This window comes from Rhinopithecus bieti, unplaced genomic scaffold (assembly GCF_001698545.2).
Source record: "Rhinopithecus bieti isolate Rb0 unplaced genomic scaffold, ASM169854v2 scaffold_5260, whole genome shotgun sequence".
Lineage (NCBI taxonomy): Eukaryota > Metazoa > Chordata > Mammalia > Primates > Cercopithecidae > Rhinopithecus > Rhinopithecus bieti.
The window spans coordinates 2757021-2776047 of NW_016805896.1; the positions used below are offsets into that span (position 1 = coordinate 2757021).

General features: G+C 38.1%; 1 protein-coding gene across 8 annotated transcripts in view; it reads right to left on the reverse strand.

Annotated features, from left to right (window-relative positions):
- The window catches only part of KIAA1328 (KIAA1328 ortholog), a 400177-nt gene that overhangs the window by 118124 nt on the left and 263026 nt on the right, over positions 1-19027 (reverse strand). For 7 of the 8 annotated variants that reach the window (XM_017873981.1, XM_017873984.1, XM_017873983.1 and 4 more), the window contains one exon: positions 13111-13218. The exons of the other annotated variant lie outside the window; for it this stretch is intronic. In XM_017873981.1, the coding sequence (XP_017729470.1) occupies positions 13111-13218 (108 nt within the window). The remainder of the gene's footprint in view (positions 1-13110; positions 13219-19027) is intronic. 8 annotated transcript variants of the gene reach the window in all.

Consider the following 19027-nt stretch of genomic DNA (forward strand, 5'->3'; position numbering starts at 1 on the left):
AATATCATTAATATTTTATAGGGATTGCATTGCTCTGAGTAGTGGAGTCATTTTAACAATATTCTTCCAGTCTGTGAGCATGGACATCTTCCCATTTATTTATGTTCTTCTCCATTTCTTTCAGCTTGCTTTGTATTTTCCTTGTTGAGGTCTTGAAACTCCTTGGTTAAATTTATATCTGGGTATTTTATTCTTTATTATAGTTACTGCAAATAGGATCACTTTCTTGATTTCTTTTTTAATGAATTCATTATAAGTATACAGTACTGTATTTATTTGTCAGTTCTAAGAGTTATTTTGGTGGCGTGTTTAGGTTTTTCTATAAATAAAGTCACATTGTCTACAGAGAGGGAATATTTGACTTCCTCTTTTCTAATTTGGATACACTTTATTTCTTTCTCTTGCTTGATTGCTCTGGCTAGCACTTCCAATACTATGTTGAATATGAGGGGTAAAAGTAAGCATCCTTGTTTTGTTCCAGGTTTAGTGGAAAGACTTTCAGCTTTTCCCCATTTGGTGTGATATTAGCTGTGGGTTTATCATATACGACCATTATCAAGTTGAGGTATGTTTCTTCTATGCTTAATTTGTTGAGGGTTTTTATAATAAAGGATATCGAATTTTATTAGATATTTTTTTCTCTGTCTATTGAGATGTCATATGGTCTGTATCCTTTGTTTTGTTGATGTGATATAGCACATTTTACTTTCCTTCAACTTTTAAGTTCAGGGGTACATGTGCAGGATGTGCAGGTTTGTTACATAGGCAAATGTGTGCCATGGTGGTTTGCTTCACAGATCATCCCATTACCCAGGCATTAAGCCCAGCATCCAATAGCTATTCTTCCTGTTGCTGCCCTCTCCCGACCCCCGCCTGACAGGTCCCAGTATGTTCTCTCCCATGTGTCCATGTGTTCTCAGTGTACCACATTTAATGAGTTGCATATGTTGAAGCATCTTTGCATTCCTGGCATAAATCCCACTTGATCATGGTGCATTATCTTTATGATGTGCTATTGGTTTTGTTTTGCTAGTATTTTGTTAAGAATTTTTACATCTATATTATCAAGATTAATGGCCTGTAATTTTCTTTTTCTGTTGTAGCTTCATCTGGTTTTGGTATCAGTAATACTGGCCTCATAGAATGAGTTAGGGAGAATTCCCTCCTCTTCAATTTGTTTTGAATATTTTTTAAAGAATTGGTGTTAGTTCTCCTTTATAAGATTGATAGAATACAGCAGTAAAGTTGCCCACTTTGGGCCTTCATTTTGTTTGGGAGACTTTTTATTACCAATTCAATCTTGTAACTCATTATTGGTCTGTTCAAGTTTTCAATTTCTTTCTGGTTCAATTATGGTATATTGTGTATGTCCAGGAATTTATCTATTTCTTCCTTTCCAATTTGTTAGCATACAGTTTTTCGTAACAGTCTCTAATGATTCTTTGTATTTCTGTGATATCAGTTGTAATGTCTTTTTTGTTTTGATTTTATTTATTTGGGTCTTTTCTTTTTTCCTTGGTTAGTCTAGTTAGTTGTTTATCAATTTTATCTTTCCAAAAAATATAATTTTTTTATTTCATTGACCCTTTGTATTTTTTTTTTCTAGCCCCTACTTAATTTAGTTTTGTTGTAATCTTTATTATTACCTTCCTTCCACTAATTTTGAGTTTGGTTAGTTCTTGCTTTTCTAGTTCCCTCTTAGCAGGGCTTTTGCTGTATCCATAGGTTTTGGTATGTTATGTTTCCATTTTCATTTGTTTCAATAATTTATTTCCTTCTTAATTTCCTCATTGACACAATGGCCATTTGGAGCATGTTGTTTAATTTCTGTACATTTGTACAGTTTTTTAAAGTTCCTCTTGTTATTGATTTCTAGTTTTACTCCATTGTGGTGAGATAAAATATCTCATATGATGCTGATGCTGATATTTTTGAATGCTAAGATTTGTTTTGTGGCTTACTATATGGTCTATCCTGGAGAATGTTCTGTGTGCTGATGAGAAGAATGCATATTCTGTTCTGTAGTTGTTGGATAAAATGTTCTGTAAATGTCTGTTATGTCCATATGGTTTATAGTGCAGATTAAATCAGATGCTTCCTTGATGATTTTCTGCCTAGATGATCTGCCAATGCTGAAAGTGGAGTGTTGAAGTTCCCAACTATTGTTGTATTTAGGGCTATTTCTCTCTTTGCATCTAATAATGACTCTTTGTATGTCTTGATGCTACAGTGCAGGGTGTATATGTATTTACCATTGTTATATCCTCTTGCAGAATGGATGCCTACACCATTATACTAAACTAATGACCTTGTTTGTCTTTTGATTTTTTTTGACTTAAAGCCTATTTTGTCTGATATAACTATAGCTACCTCTGTATGCTTTTGGTTTGCATTTACATGAAATATGTTTTTCCATCCCTTCACTTTATTGTGTCTTTACAGGTGAAGTTACTTTCTTGTCGGCTGCATATAATTGAGTTTTGTTTTTTAATCTATTCAGCCAGTCTATAGCTAATAGAATTTAAACTGATTACATTAAAAGTTGTTAGTGAAAAGTGAGGAATTGCTCCTACAATTTTGTTATTTCTTTTCTGGCTGTTTTGTATACCCTTTGTTCTTCTCTTCCTTTTTTGTTATCATTACAACTTGGTGTTTTTTTTGTTTTGTTTTGTTTTTTTGTGGTAACATTTGGCACCTTTCTCTTTCTCATCAGTGCATATGTTTCATTAGTGACTGTTATACCTATGGATGTTTTCATGATGGCAGACATTGACCTTTCACTTCTAGATGTAGAACTCCGTTAAGCATGTGAATGAGAGTCATGAAAGATTCCCTCAGTTTTTGGTTGTCTGTGAAAGACTATTTCTCCTTCATTTTTGAAGGATAGCTTTGCTGGCTATAGTACTCTTGACTGACAGTTTTTTTTGTTTTTGTTTTTTTTCCCATCAGCACTGTGAATATATCATCCCATTCTCTCCTGGCCTCTAAGGCAGGGGTCCCCAGCCCCCAGGCTGTGGACCAGCACCAATCTCTGGCCTGTTAGCAACTGGGCCGCACAGCAGGAGGTGAGTGGCAGGCAAGTAAGCATTACTGCCTGAGCTCTGCCTCCTGTCAGATCAGTGGTGGCATTAGACTCTCATAGGAACGCAAACCCTATTGTGAACTGGGCATGCAAGGCATGTAGGTTGCGTACTTCTTATGATAACCTATCTAATGCCTGATGATCTAAGGTGGACAGTTTCATCCCAAAACCATTCTCCCCACACCCTGGTCTGTGGAAAAACTATCTTCCATGAAACCGTTCCCTCATGTCAAAATGGTTGAGACCGCTGCTCTAAGGTTTCCCTTGAGAAATTCACTGTTATTCTTATGAGGATTCCTTTATATGTGATTTGATGGTTTTCCTTGCTGGATTTTTAATTCTTTGCCTTTGCCTTTTGATAGTTTATAACATGCCTTGGGAAAAACCATTTTGGGTCAAATCTATTTGGGGAACTTTGGGCTTCCTAAATCTGGATGTCTAAATCTCTTGTAAGACTTGGGACATTTTCAGCTACTATTTCATTAAATAAGTTTTCTATACTTTTGCCCATCTCTTCTATTTCTGGAACTGCTAAAATTAGAATATTTGGTCCCATTACGTGGCCCTATACATCACATGGGCTTTCTTGTTTCTATTCTTTCTTTTTTGTCTGACTGGATTATTTCAATGACAGTTTTCAAGTTCAGAAATTCTTTCTTCTGCTTAATCTAGTTTATTGTTGAAGCTCTCAATTTTTAATGTCATTCATTGGATTCTTCAGTTCCGGGAACTCTACTTGGTTCTTTTTTTATGATACTGATCTCTTTGTTAAATTTCTCACTCATATCATCAGCTGTTTGATTTCTTTGTATTGTCTGTATTATTTTGTATCTCATTGAGTATCTTTAGTATCATTATTTTGAGTTCCCTTTTTGGCATTTCATAATTTCCTTTTCTTGGCATCTGTTCCTGAAGAATTATTAATTATTATTGTATAATAATTAACAATTATTGTTACATTATTGTAACATTCCTGAAGATGCTATGTTACCTTGCTTTTTCATACTTCTTGTGTCCTTATATTGATATCTGTGCATCTGGTCTTATAGTCATTTCTTCCAATTTTATGGGTTCACTTTTATAAGAAAAGGGTTTTTCCTATAAATGTATTTATAGTGGGGTTGGCTGAGTAGGGTGCTTTGGCTTTGATTCTGGGTGACTGCAGTAGTGTAGTCTTCGTATTTTTTAGCTGTAATTAGTGTCAGCAGTATCTGATAGTTCCTCAGTGGCTTAGGCTGTGGTTGTCAGTGTAAGCTGTGGCAAGGAATTAGTGTTCATGGTAGCTGGATGAGTGTGCCAGTCTCAGTCTCTCCAGTGATTTATGCAGGCACTGAGAGTGTCAGGTCTAAGCAGGCCATACCTTGAGCATCCAAGTGGCTTGTTCTGGCACTGACAGTGGCAATAGTTGTTTGGGCAGGTAGACAGGTCCTTGGGCCCCTGAGCAGCATGTCTGGCACGGGGCAAGTGGTAAAGCCCAATCACTCAGGCCCCCTAATGTGTGTGTGACAATAGCCACTGTGTCAGTGAATGCTGAGCAGGCCAGCCTTAGGATTCTGGGATATGTGCACACTTGCCAGTGTGGTGGAACAGGGATGTCTGTCTTATGCACTGGATGACATTTGTGAGTGACAGTAGTGGGAGTATATTAGACAATCTCCAGACCCTGGGAGATTGTGTGCAGGGGCGGATGGCAAAGAAAGCCCCATCCTCAGGTGCCCACAAGGTGTGCATGGGCATCAGTGGTGGCAAGTGGGGTGGGTCTATCTCCAAGTCTCCCAGATTGTGTGCACAAGTGCCATCAGCTGCAAGCAGAACAAGACTGCAAGACCCACAGTAGTAACACTGGCTTCAACTAGTGGGGTGGGTCAATCTACAGGCTGACAAATGGTATGCTAGAGTGCAAAGGTGGTAGATTGGGTGGATCTGTTCTTAGGCCCCTGGGTGTGAGTGTGGGCACCAGTGGCAGCAGGCAGGGTGGGCCTCTCATTAGGCCTTCCTATGGTGCACTTGGTTGTCGGTAGCAGTGAGCAGGGTGAATTAATCCCCAGGCCCCTAGAGAATGCACCTGTGTGCCAGCAGCAGTGGGCAGGGTGGGCATGTCCTCAGATCTCCCAATGGTGCATGTTGGCAACAGCTGTGACAGCTGGGTGGGTCAGCCCCCGGGCTACCAGATGGCATGCCTGGGCACTGCTGGTAGTGGGTGGAATGGGCCTATCCTAAGGTTTCAGATGACATATGAGTGGGCCACTCCCCGGGCTCCCTGAAGGAATGTGCTGTTCTGTGGTCCTGCTGCTGGAGGAAGCAAGGTTGCTGTCAGTGGCAGCATCCCTAGATAGGCAGCTCTCAGGCTATGGGGAGCACATGCTTTGGCTCCCTTTGTCCTGGGGCCAGCTTCCTTGGTGTGCTGAACTGCCTGTTCCCTAGGGTGTAGGACAATATGTGGACAACAGTGCTGGATATCTGGCTTCACTACTGGGTCCAGCCAGCATCATGACAATTTAGCCCTCTAGAAAGATGTGGAGGATGTCAGCAGGGCTCCAGAGATGTGAAGATGCAGGGGTTCTTGGGACCTAAGGCAGAATGTAGTTCGATGGAGGCTGATCTCCCAAAATGGCAGAGAGGTGCAGCTGCTTGAGTCTCGGGGATATGTGGGACCCAGTATTAACTGTCTCGCTGGAACAATGCTGTTGCATGGGCTCCAGGTAGCTGCCTATACTAGTCTCAATGCCCGTAAGAACTGAAGAGCTCTCCCATAGCTAGAATTATAGGAGCCCATGGTGGGAATGTAGACCACTGGATATCACTTGCTAACTCTTTCCCTATAATGAGGGCAGAACTTAAAGAACATGGTGGTGCTTTACTTCACTTTATTTTCCCTGGTATGAGCTGATCCTGGCCAGACTGGTGGCTTTGCTTCTCTCTCCTTCTGTGCCTCAGAGGTTCCCTGTGACTTCCCTGTTGAATTCCAGTGCTTCTCTCCAAGAAGCTCTATTTGACACTTAGTTATTTACTTACTGTTTTGATCCTTCTTTGTAGAGGAGATGAGTTCTGGTGACTCTAGGTATTCATTTTGAACTATTATTTTTTGCTTTGTTTTCCCTGATTAGTTGCAGAAGGTTTTACAGATTTATTATTTGGATTTACCTTTCTGAGAATTGCCTATTTAAGGTAGTTTATCTTATTGATTCAAGAGAATGTCTATATTCTGGATGTATTAGTATTCATCATCTTCTGATGATTTCTTATTATACCTTCAACTGAGGCTATTTCAAGTTTATCAGCATCCTCCTCCCTGATGTTCTCCTCATTGCCATCTTTCTTAGGAGACTTCCTTTCATACTTAACTGAGAACGACTGAGATTTACAAAATTAGTGCTCCAGTCAAAGAGACAGACATGTTCTAAGGTTTAGGGGCATCTGGGCACATATGACCTAAATTTAAATAATTATGACAAAAATATAAGACTATACACAGCTTCCAAAAAAAGTCCTAAAATGCCTCTGAGAAGATCATATACCTTTCAAAATCACACATTATAAGGATTTCAAGAAACTCTGGCAAGTGCTTCCAAGTCTGACAGTCATTGGTAAGCCAAGAATTCTCACATGGCAGGCCTTAATTATTTAATCTAATGTGAGGTTGAAAGAAGTAAAGACAATGAATTTAATGTCTATTTGATTCCATTTGCTATGTAAATGATGTTGTCTCCACTAACACCAGGAACTGGTAGAGATACGTCAGGGGAGAATACTGTAGAGAATTGAGAAGGCTTTGTAGAATTATTAAACAAAAATGCCCACTAATTTTAGAAAATACAATCAAGAATGGTTATGAGAATGATTCACTTACTTTGTACCTTACAGGCTCTTCGGCTTTAACACTAGAACTCCCTAAATAAAATTTAATTTCAAGCAAATTTTATTTATTTGGATATTTAAATTATCTTAGTATTAGAAATACTCTGTTTTTAAAATATTAAACTTACTCAATTAAGAATTTGGGACTAAAATAAATGAGATAATGAGAAACTGAAAACTTTTTTTAAAATTAACAGTTCATTTTGAGTTAATTATATACAATTACCAAAATCTAATTGCAATTTATTTCCTATTGTCTGTGGGAAGAATCACAGTCAAGGGAATTTACATTGCTGCCTTCCTGCATAAATGCTACAGAATGAAAATAAATAATACGTGAGGTCTTAACGACAAATAAGAGCAAATGGTAAGGCACAGCTGAGCTAAACCATTGGAAGATAATTATCACATTAAAGATGGTAATGATTTCAAAAGTCATAAGTTGTTTCTAAGTCCTCTGGTTTCTTTTTTAGTTAGTTTGTTTGATGTTAATGTATTGGTTATACAAAGATAACCCTTAAAAATGAACAGTTTTGTAATTTTGAATACTCCTATAAGATATGACCATTTTGTACTTTTATATAATACTGAGCAATTCAACAAAATTTTATTGTTAAGAAAAGAAAACTACCTTGCTAAGTGCTTTGGATGATATAAAAAGTCACTACCAGGCAGGTCTCAGTGGCTCATGACTGTAATCCCAGCACTTTGGGAGGCCGAGGTGGGTGCATCACCTGAAGTCAAGAGTTCAAGACCAGCCTGACCAACACGCTGAAACACTGTCTCTACTAAAAATATAAAAATTAGCTGGGCATGGCAGCATGCACCTGTAGTCCCAGCTACTCAGGAGTCCGAGACAGAAGAATTGCTTGAACCTGGGAGGTGGAGGTTGCAGTGAGCTGAGATTGTGACACTGCACTGCAGCCCAGGTGACGAGACTTCATTAAAAAAAAAAAAAAAAAAAAAAGCCACTACACCTTCAAGTACCCTAATAGTAGAATAAGGTAAATATACAAATATCTATCATCTATACATAATATAAGGGCTATAAAAGAAACACAAAGAAAATATTTCTGGAAGAGGTAATATTTGAGATAAGTCACAAAAGACAGGATAGAATTTTGATAGGCTAGAGATAGGGACCTATCCTCCCTACCTCAAACACACAAATACACACATATATACGTACCCTCCCCCACCACACCCTCCTAGGAACTTATTAATAGAACATGGGTACCTTTGGGGCAGAATTACTATGTTTACTATAGCTCTGATAAATAACCATTATGTTCTGTTAAATGAGAAAAAAGTGTTCAATTTGATTTCCAAAATAAACATAGATGTTGTATATATTTGTAAGCATAAACAAAGGTTTAGAAGGATACATATTAGAGTGCTAACCCTAATTCAACCAAGACAGTCAGGACAGTCAACAGAATAGAAAATGAAAAATGACCGATATTTTCTTAATACGTCTGTGATGTTTTACTTTTTACAAGAGAAATGTTGATATTAAAACTTTTTTAAAGTTCAATTAAAAATTTTTAAGGTGGTTTATGAAACAAAATTTATAATATAAAATTATATATGTTCATGAATAAGAAATAATAATACATACAAAAATTACCTCCAGATGATGAGATTATAGGTACATTTTATTTTCTTCTTTAGTATTATCAGCATTTTATGTTTTTTCTACCATAAGCAAGTAAGAAAGCAAATCAGTAAAGACACAGATAAACATGAATAGTATTAAAAATAAAAAAATTTAAATTAAAAAATACATATCAACTAAGGAAAAACTATAATGTCCCTACATAAAAAATATGAACATAGGAAGGAAGTGAAAATTCCACAAAGAAACACAAAACATTAATAAACATAGAAAAGTATTCATTCGAATTGAATACAGAGTGACTGCAAATTACAAGATTCCATCTTTCTGCCTACTAAATTGTGAAATATAGTTTAAGTATACAAATAAACATTGGAGAGCTAATTCACATGACTGATTGAATACACATCTCTATTCTCTTCTAAAACCACGGAAAACTAATACTAAAAGAACAAAAAAGTTATAAAACCTATGAAGCTGCAAAGTGAAGACAGCACAACAGAGAAGAGATGTTAATAGAATTTTAGAAGGCTGGAAAGCAGGTGTATCAGTTGAAACTCAACTAGCCAAGCAGTAAAGTCAAAACTGAAATATCTGCTAGCTGGGGCTGAAAGATGCTATAAGCTGAAACATGTCAGAGAACTCCTGAAAGGCTCAGGGACTGGTGTAAGCAGGTAGAAATGCAGATGGTACTAAAAGCACAGCTGATTTAAAGTCTCTACAGCAGTGAAAAGCCAATGTGTCCTCCTCTATCCGTCCCCATTGTATGACGACGACTGGAGGTTTATCCCCAGACGAGGCTCAAAAGAATGACCTTGAACTTGGGGGCCTGAAATACATTGAGGGCAGAAATCCATATAGTTAAAAGGGAGATTAAGTGAAAGCCTATGTAACAAGTGATGAGCCCTTTTTTTTTTACTCCCCCTGGCTCCCCACATTGGCATGAAACTTAAATAATGCTTTGATCGCTTATTTTCACACCTGCAAGAGATTTATCCATAGGGAAACTGATCATCCCAAGAGAAGAAAATCTATAGATAGTAGCAAGAGTGCCCAACGTGCCTACCTGATCACGGTGAAGTCCATTAGCTGACAAGCACTGCTCATAATATACTTAGAGCTTTTCATAGTTTTTTTATCGTTTTGCTTCACGGTATAGGTGGATCATCAGACATTTGTGGAAAAAAGCAATTTGAACTTGCTGAAAATAGACACAATTCACCAGGAAGAGATAAAACTTCAAAAATTATTACAAATATTCTCAGAGATAAGAAAAAAAATTGCATATGTAAAATGAGAATGGGTTTTATTTTAAAAAATGGCCTTTCTAAGAATAAGATGTTTTCAGAAATTAAGAATTATAACGCTGGGTGCAGTAGCTCATGCCTATAATCCCAGTTCTTTGGGAGGCTGAGGTAGGTAGATCACTTGAGCCCAGGAGTTTGAGACGAGCCTGGGTAACATGGTAAAACCCTGTCTCTAAAAAAAGCATACAAAAAAATTGGTTGGGTGTAGTGGCATGTAACATGGTAAAACCCTGTCTCTAAAAAAAGCATACAAAAAAATTGGTTGGGTGTAGTGGCATGCACCTGCAGTCCTAGCTACCTGGGAGGCTGAGTGGGGAGGATCATTGAGCCCAGGAGACCAAGGATGCAATGAGCTGTGATTGTGCCGCTGAACTTGAGCCTGGGCAACAGAGTGAAACCCTGTCTCAAAAAACAAACAAACAAAAAATCGATATGAAATATAGGAGAGAAAAATAAGAAAATCAGAGTTTATTCTAAGAGAGTCAACATCTCAGTAAGATGAGTTCTTGAAAAAGACAATACATTAGCAAAGAAAATTTCTCTAAATTGAAGAAAGCTTCCCAGTTAAAAGATTCTGCATGAATGGAAAAAGGTGTAACTTATGCATATCAGCATAAACTTTTAGAATTTTAGAGAAAGATAAGTCCTAATAGTTGTGATGGGGAATAGGTCACATAAAAAGATCAAGAATCAGACTGCAACACACTTCTTAATAGCAACACTAGAAACTAGAAGGTAATAGAATACAACCTTCAATCCTTTTTGAGGAAAACTATTAAGTCAGAATGCTATATAAAGTTAAACTATAAATTAAACATGAAGATTGACTAAAGACATTTTTTCAGAGGTGTGACACAAAAAAATTACTGCCTCTGTACTCCTACAGTAAGCTACTACAGGGCATGTTCTAGTAAGATGAAAGGGTATAAACCAAAAAGAGGATAGGATGCTATCTAGGAAAAAAGGAATATAAGATAGAAAAGAAAGAAAATTTCCAGGTTGATAGGTAAGGAAATTTCAGATGAAATCACTAGACAAAACACCTAGAGAATAATAAAGTTCATACTAGAGCAGGATTTTATGGAAGTCTCTAGGAAGGATATCTTGTAAACTCTAATTGGTAAACACTGTATATATTTATTGTATGCAAAATGATGTTTTGATATACTGTATGTATTCATTGCAAAATGATTAAATCGAGTTGGTTAACACATCCATCATCTTACATATTTATATATTTTTGTGGTGAGAACATTTAATATCTACTCTCTTAGCAATATTCAACTATACGATACGTTATTATAGCCATAGTCACCATTTTATACAACAGACCTCCAGAACATATTCATCCTCACTGAAACTTTGCAGTCTTTGAGCAATATCTTCCTATTCCACCCCCTGCCCCTGCCCCTAACCCCCCAGGCCCTGGCGACCACTGATTCAACCTTTTAGATTCTACATATAAGAGAGATCACACAGTATTTGTCTTTTGTGCTGAATAAGGCATTTTAAACTCCAGAGAAAATAATTATACAAAATTAAATTTAATAATAGTACATAGTTCAGCTGTGCATACAATATTTACAGTCATAAATATTTTGATATAGATATATTGAGAGAACAGAGGGAAGGAAATAGCACACATAGGGGTATGTTATATATGTAGAGAGAAATATGGAGAGAGGGAGGAGATGGAAAAAGGGAGAAAGAAAGGTAAAGAGAGGGAAGATAAAAGGGAGAAAAGGAGGGAGCAAATAGTTATCAGTGAGAGCTAAATCATCAACTTCCATAGCAGAAAGTCAATACTAATGACTACATAAGTCTGTTATTCAGAAATATGGATAAAAATACTAGAAGGAACAGATAAAAGAGGAAACATCTAAAACAGTCAAAACTGCTTGTTGGAAGAGGAACGTCAGCAAGATGGCAGAATAGGACTTTCAAGGACTTGTCCCTGCCCCTCCCATCTCCCCCATCAGAAATATCAATTTGAATAACCATCCACCTACAAAAATACCTTTATAAGAGCTATATAAACCAGATGAGAGATTACAGCACCACGTTATAGCACAAAAATAAGAAGGAATGTATTGAAGAGGGTAGGAAGAACAGACTTACATTACTGGCAGTACCCTTTCCCCAAACTCTGGCAACACAGTAGACAGAGATACCCTCTGTTTGGGCAGGAAAGAGAGGGAAGTGAGAACCAGACTTTACCTCAGATGCTAACATCAGGCCCACCTCAGTAAAAGCTAGAGTTGGGCAGCCCCTCCTGGTCCCAGACTCCAGGCCAATACTACATAATGAGCATTCAGACCTGCCTCAGCACCAGGTGGGATCCTCCTATTCCAAATTCCAGCCCTGCCTCAGATTCCAGACCAGCCCAGAGCCAGGTCAGTCCACAAAACCCAAGTTTACCCCCGCCCCAGTCTAGATTGGCATCCCTGACCTCTGGTACCAGGCCTGCCCCATGCTAGGTCAGTCTTTATGGTCCCACCCTGAGGCAGACCCAGGCCTGACACCACAGAACCCAGTGCTGGGCTGGCTCCGCAGACCCAGGATCCAGGACCCAGTTTCAAGGCCTACCCTTTAGCTCCAGGATCCAGATTGGTTGTTGCGGACCTAGCCTCTAGGCCAGCAATCACACAAAACAATTTGGCAATGTGAATCAAGGATTGTAAAAAGATACATATATACTTTGTACTAGTAATTCCACTTACAGGAATCTATAACAAGGAAACAGGTAGAGATAAAGTTAAAACATTTATTTAGAGAAATGTTCTTCAAGGCAAAATTTATAATAGCAAAACCATGTATTATCTGATAACAGACTAATAGATATATATTGAGCACAGTTGCCAGGCAATACATATTTGTCGAATGAATTAATGTTTTCACAGAGTATATAATAAGACCAGAAAATATGATACAGTGAAAAAAGTAACATAAAATTCTGTATAAGCATAATCCTTAATACTCAACATAGACTATAATACCGCACCAAAAAAAAAAAAAAAAAAAAAAATAAAAAAGAGCTCAAAAGATTATCTCAAAGCTATAGGATTATGAATGATTTTTATTTTGTTTTTCATACTTTTCTATATTTTTCAAAAATTTATAACAGGAATGTACTTATTCATATGGTCACAAAACTGTATTAATCAATATAGAGCTATAAATGTATACCAAATATATCCTAAATATTTATGCCCTTAATATTCTTGTTTTCACTAAGACTTCAGGTTTACCTTGGTCCAGAGTCACTGCCATTCATATCCAGTTTGAGTTCTTGGGGTTTAGTAAGCTCTTTTTCAGCAACCACTTCTCTCGACTTAAACAGAGCCTGAGCTCTTAACCTGTAAAAATTAATTTTAAAAATTTCTAATCTTGTGAAGCCTGATAACCTGAATGATAAACTCTGGAAAACCATGCTCTTTCAGCTAGACCCCCAGAAATTATTTTCCAATTAAAACTCAGTCAAAATAAATGAGTTAAAATAAATGAGCAATTCTTAAATATACATAAACAAACACAAAATGATTTCATAGTAACTTAAATTTTCTTTATAGGAAAGGTAGGGAAGATTAAGTTGGTTAGAATATCATTTAAAAATTCAAAATTGTAGACACTTCAATAGGAGTACTTTAAATATCTGCTGTAGAAAGTTAATTCTTCTCTCTATTCATTGTAAGCAAGTATATTGCAATCACCAGTGTATCAATGTGAATTCTAGTAACTCTAATTATCACTGACCCTGACCAACACTTATATGGGAAGCACCCACTTCTCATACTGTCATTTCAAAGAATTAGGGGCACAGCTCACTAACCAACATATTTTCCCTGAGTCAAAGACGAATTCTTCCAAAAGAATTGGAAGACACTTTATCCATCAATGCTTACTTGGCCCTACATTGACATGTACTGAGGAGGGAAAGCCATTGAAAACTCAGCAAAAGGTCTTCTACTGGGAGTTTGAGTGTCAGTCACTGGTATCAAATATGTGACACTTATTTTCTTGTCTTTTAAGAAATGTTCTCTGGTTATCGTAAAAGTATATTCTTTAACTATGAAATCAAACTCCGAAGTGTAAAAACATTATTAAAACAATATTGTCATTTTCACCATTGTCAAAAGACATTCTTATAATTCCAACTAACTGGTTGGAATTAATGTACAAAGTACATGGATTAATTCCCTAAAGGAACTTACAGTTTAAGACTAATATTTGGTGGTGACACATAGGTAGGAAAACGTAGATGCAAAATGCCCAAATCAGGGAATTACGAGAAAAGTGAAAAAAAGCAGCAATAATATCAGTCACAGTAGCCTCTACAGCAGTAGAGATGATCTTGATGACAGCAACTACCTTTAAGGAGTGCATTTTATATATACTATTGTACTGATCCTTACAACCACTCTATAACACAGTTACTTTTACCATTATCTATTTATAAATTACTGAAGTGACGGCCGAGCCAGGCACATAACTCTCTCAAGGTGACATATTTTTCACTGGTGAACACTGAATTTTATCATAGCTAGGTAGAGAGTACATGTAATAAGGCATATTGTTAGAGTAGGAGACAAAGGTAAATATTTATAATTAGCCTTGATTTTTATGCATTATACATACACTACTTTGCTCCAAAAATGACTTAAGGTGGTTCTTGGCACAATCATGAATAATATTCTGGATAAATCTTCTCTGATCAACCTGGAAAGTGCTCACAAAGATAATACCCTTTCGAAAGCTGTTACTGACAATCATGTAGTAGCAAGGTGGCAGAACAAATCATTAATTACAATTTAAGTAAATGTCAATGTCATGCCAAATTTATTCTAAAATGACAAGCTTGTCCCAAGATTCTCAACTACTGTAACAATTCTGTGCTACTCATTTGGTATTCGATTGGATTGCCTTCCCAATATTTTTCTTGAACATTCTGAGCACTATAAACAACGGCTTGTGTACAGAAGATATTAATTCATGAGTTTAGTTGAAGTGAAATTCCCTGGGGCCAGGCGTGGTGGCTCATGCCTATAAGCTCAGCACTTTGGGAGGCCGAGGTGGGTGGATCACCTGAGGTCAGGAGTTTGAGACCAGCCTGGCCAACATGGCAAAATCCCATTTCTACTAAAAATACAAAAATTAGCTGGGCGTGGTAGCAGGTGTCTGTAATCCCAGCCATTTGGGAGGCTGAGGCAGGAGAATCCCTTTGAACCCAGGAGACAGAGGTTGCAGTGAGCCAAAATCACACCACTGCATTTCAGCCAGGGCTACAGAGTGAGATGCTGTATCAAAAAAAAAAAAAAAAAAATCCTTGGGCAGGTAAATGACAACGCTCAGTAAGGTATATATAAAGTTAAAAAGGGTTTGTTGACTTAGTATTATATAGATTGATGGTATTTTATATAAGCATATAGGATAGATATATATATAGTATATATGAAAGAGTGAGATTGTGAGTAATATAGCAAGCCAAGGTCAAGTCTTGCGTATTTTAATACCCCTCACATAGAGTTTTGTGCAGAGTAGAGGGCTTAGTAAATATGTGCTCAGACAAGAAGAATGAAACTCAATTACAGAACACCATTACACATTAAACAATAAGGTGCTAATTTTGGACATATTCAATAACAAATTATTAGTTATGTGAAAAAGAAACCAGACCTAGAAATTTTAAGTAGTGGGATTTTGACTGTGTTATAATGAAAAGTCAGGGTGTGGATAAATGGAAAAGTAGGACAGAGATATTTAAATCAGAGGAAAACGTAGAGCTTGAGAAAGAAACATGAATGATATACTGAAAAGATCTCAAGGAAACAAATCTGCCTTTTGGAAAAAAAACTTTATTTCTCAGGAAAAGTGGGACAAATGGGTAGAGAGGTGGTTCCAAATTATAAAAGGCTTCAAATTCTAGGTTGAATAAACATAACCTAATACAAAATTATCAGGGGTTTTTAAAATTCAGAAGTGGCACAATAAAAGCAATGTTTTAGGAGGATTCATTTGAGATAGATATTCTTGTTATATGATACTAATGTGCAGAAGGTTGAATTTCAGAACCCAAAAGTGATAAAATTACATAAACCTAAAAAGTAGGCCAGAGAGTAGGGCAACTTTCAGCCTAGAAATATAAATTGTGATACCGATTAAATAAATGGATAGATTTATGGTCCTAGTTCTGGGTTGCACAAGCTAACTATGGTAAAACATGGTGGCAGTAAGCAGGAGAACTAGAGGTGAAAGCTGTTCAATTAAAAATGTCTTGGCGGGGTGCGGTGGCTCATGCCTGTAATCCCAGCACTTTGGGAGGCTGAGGTGGGCGGATCACTTGAGGTCAGGAGTTTGAGACCAGCCTGGCCAACATGGTGAAACCCTGTCTCTACTACAAATACAAAAATTAGCCTGGTTTGGTGGCGTGTGCCTGCAATCCCAGCTACTCGGGGACGCTGAGGCAGGAGAATTGCTTGAACCTGGGAGGCAAGGGTTGCAGTGAGCCGAGATCGCACCACTGCACTCCAGCTTGGGTGACAGAACGAAACTCTGTCAATCAATCAATCAATCAATCAATAAATGTCTTGAGTCTCTGTTTCTCTGGGCATCTCACTTGGATTTGGATTTTTTTTTTTTTAATGTCTTGATTGGAAATAACTTTGTTTTAGGATGAGAGCAACATAAGGATACATGAAATGGCAGACCTACGACTGGGATGAACAAAGTCACCAGAAACCAGCATGACTAGTTCTTTTTTTTTTTTGAGACAGAGTCTTGCTCTGTAACCCAGGCTGGAGTGAAGTGGCGTGATCTCAGCTCACTGCACTGCAACCTCTGCCTCCCGGGTTCAAGCAATTCTCCTGCCTCAGCCTCCCAAGTACCTGGGATTACAGGTGTCTGCCATCACGACTGGCTAAGTTTTATATTTTTGGTAGAGACGGGGTTTCACCATGTTAGCCAGGATGGTCTCAATCTCCTGACCTCGTGATCCACCTGCCTGGGACTCCCAAAGTGCCGGAATTACAGGCGTGAGCCACTGCGCCTGGCCAAGCATGACTAGTTCTAAAGGTGGCCAGTGTTACAGCTGGGTACTGTCTGATAGTTTGGATATATTTCCTTCACAAAGGCTAACCAAGAAGACTGAAAATGACCCAAAGTAAATAAAGTAAAACATTGGGGCTCCTAAAGCCACAAAGCAAATAACTCTTTCCAAGGATAATACCCATCTAACCAAAAGGTTGCATTGTAGTCAAATGCCAACCACTTTCAAGTAAAGGAACTCAACACATGAGATGACAACATGGTCAGCTTAAACTGACAATTAGCATAAAGAGATCCGGGTTCCAGAAAGATCTCAAGCTATTTTATGTGAGTAGTTTTCCAGATGGTATACGTTTTTATAATTTAAAAAAAGTAACAAATTTCAAAGGTAATAACAGAAAACAGGCATTCTCTGCCTATCACCAGAGTATACTGTGAACCTTCCTGGTCATTTTGCTTTCTTAAGTACTTTTGTTCAATCCACAAAAATCTAATATTTGAATAAAAAATAATAAAATATAACTTGATAAAATGTAATTCACACAGTTTCTGGATAAATGAAATTGGAAGAAAATTAGAAACCATTAGACTTATTGAACTGTTTTTTTTTTTTTTTTGAGGCAGAGTCTTGCTCTGTCACCAAGGGTGGAGGTGCAGTTGGTGCAATCTCAGCTCACTGCAACCTCCACTTCCCGCATTCAAGCAATTCTCATGCCTAAGCCTCCTGAGTAGCTAGGATTACAGGCGCCCACCACCATGCCTGGCTAATTTTTGTATTTTAGTACAGACAGGGTTTCACCATGTTGGTTAAGCTGGTCTCAAACTCCTGACCTCAGCTGATCCACCCGCCTTGGCCTCCCAAAATGCTGGAATTATAGGCGTGAGCCACCACGCCCAGCCTGAACTTTTACATATGTATTTGCTTTCCATTATTTAATAAAAATCTCTAGGGACTTACAGTTCTGAGACATGATGAAATAGCTGCACTTCTCTCTACCCCTGTACAACTAAAAATCTTAGACATTATACTTGAAACAAACAAAAGGATACTGTAAAAGGTAAGAAACGGAGGCCAGAAAAACAACAACATGGTGAGTTTCCTGGGCTTTGTTTTTACCTTAGAAATCTTGCATGCGGGAGAAGCTGGCAACCTAGAAACTCTAAAGTCATAGAGGAAAAAATAGACTGTACTCTCTGTCTAAAGGATCAGGAAAGGAGCAGTCTATATTGACAGAAAACTTTTAGACAATAACTGTCCTACTACAGCCAAACATCATGGGAAAAACTGTGGTCTCACTTCCCTCATTCCCACCAGCAAAGGTCCAGTGGGAGGCTAGACTTCCGTTTTCCAATGGTTCAATGAGACATCTTAAATCTTCACTGGGGTGGTGTTGGACAGCCAAGATCAGTATCTCACACCATAAACTGAAAATGTCCAGAATGCAATAAAAAATCACTCATCATGCCACAAATGAAGATAATCTCAACTAGAATAAAAAGACAACCAGCAGAAACTAGTGTCAAGATGACGTAAATGTTGGCATTATCTGATAAGAATAGTAAAGCATGCATCATAAAAATGCCTCAAAGGCACTTATGAATATGCTCTTTGAAAGGAAAAGAACAGAGGGCGGAGCAAGATGGCTGAATAGGAACAGCTCCAGTCTCCAACTCCCAGCGCCAGCGACACAGAAGACCGGTGATTTCTGCATTTTCAACTGAGGTACTGGGGTCATCTCACTAGGGAGGGCCGGACAATCGGTGCTGGTCAGCTGCTGCAGCCCAACCAGCGAGAGCTGAAGCAGGGCGAGGCATCGCCTCACCTGAGAAGCGCAAGGGGAAGGGAATCCCTTTTCCTAGCCAGGGGAACTGAGACACACAACATCTGGAAAATCGGGTAACTCCCACCCCAATACTGCGCTTTAAGCAAACTGGCACACCAGGAGATTATATCCCACACCTGGCCGGGAGGGTCCCATGCCCACAGAGCCTCCCTCATTGCTAGCACAGCAGTCTGCGATCTAGCAGCGAGGCTGGGGGAGGGGCGCCCGCCATTGCTGAGGCTTAAGTAGGTAACCAAAGCCGCTGGGAAGCTCGAACTGGGTGGAGATCACAGCAGCTCAA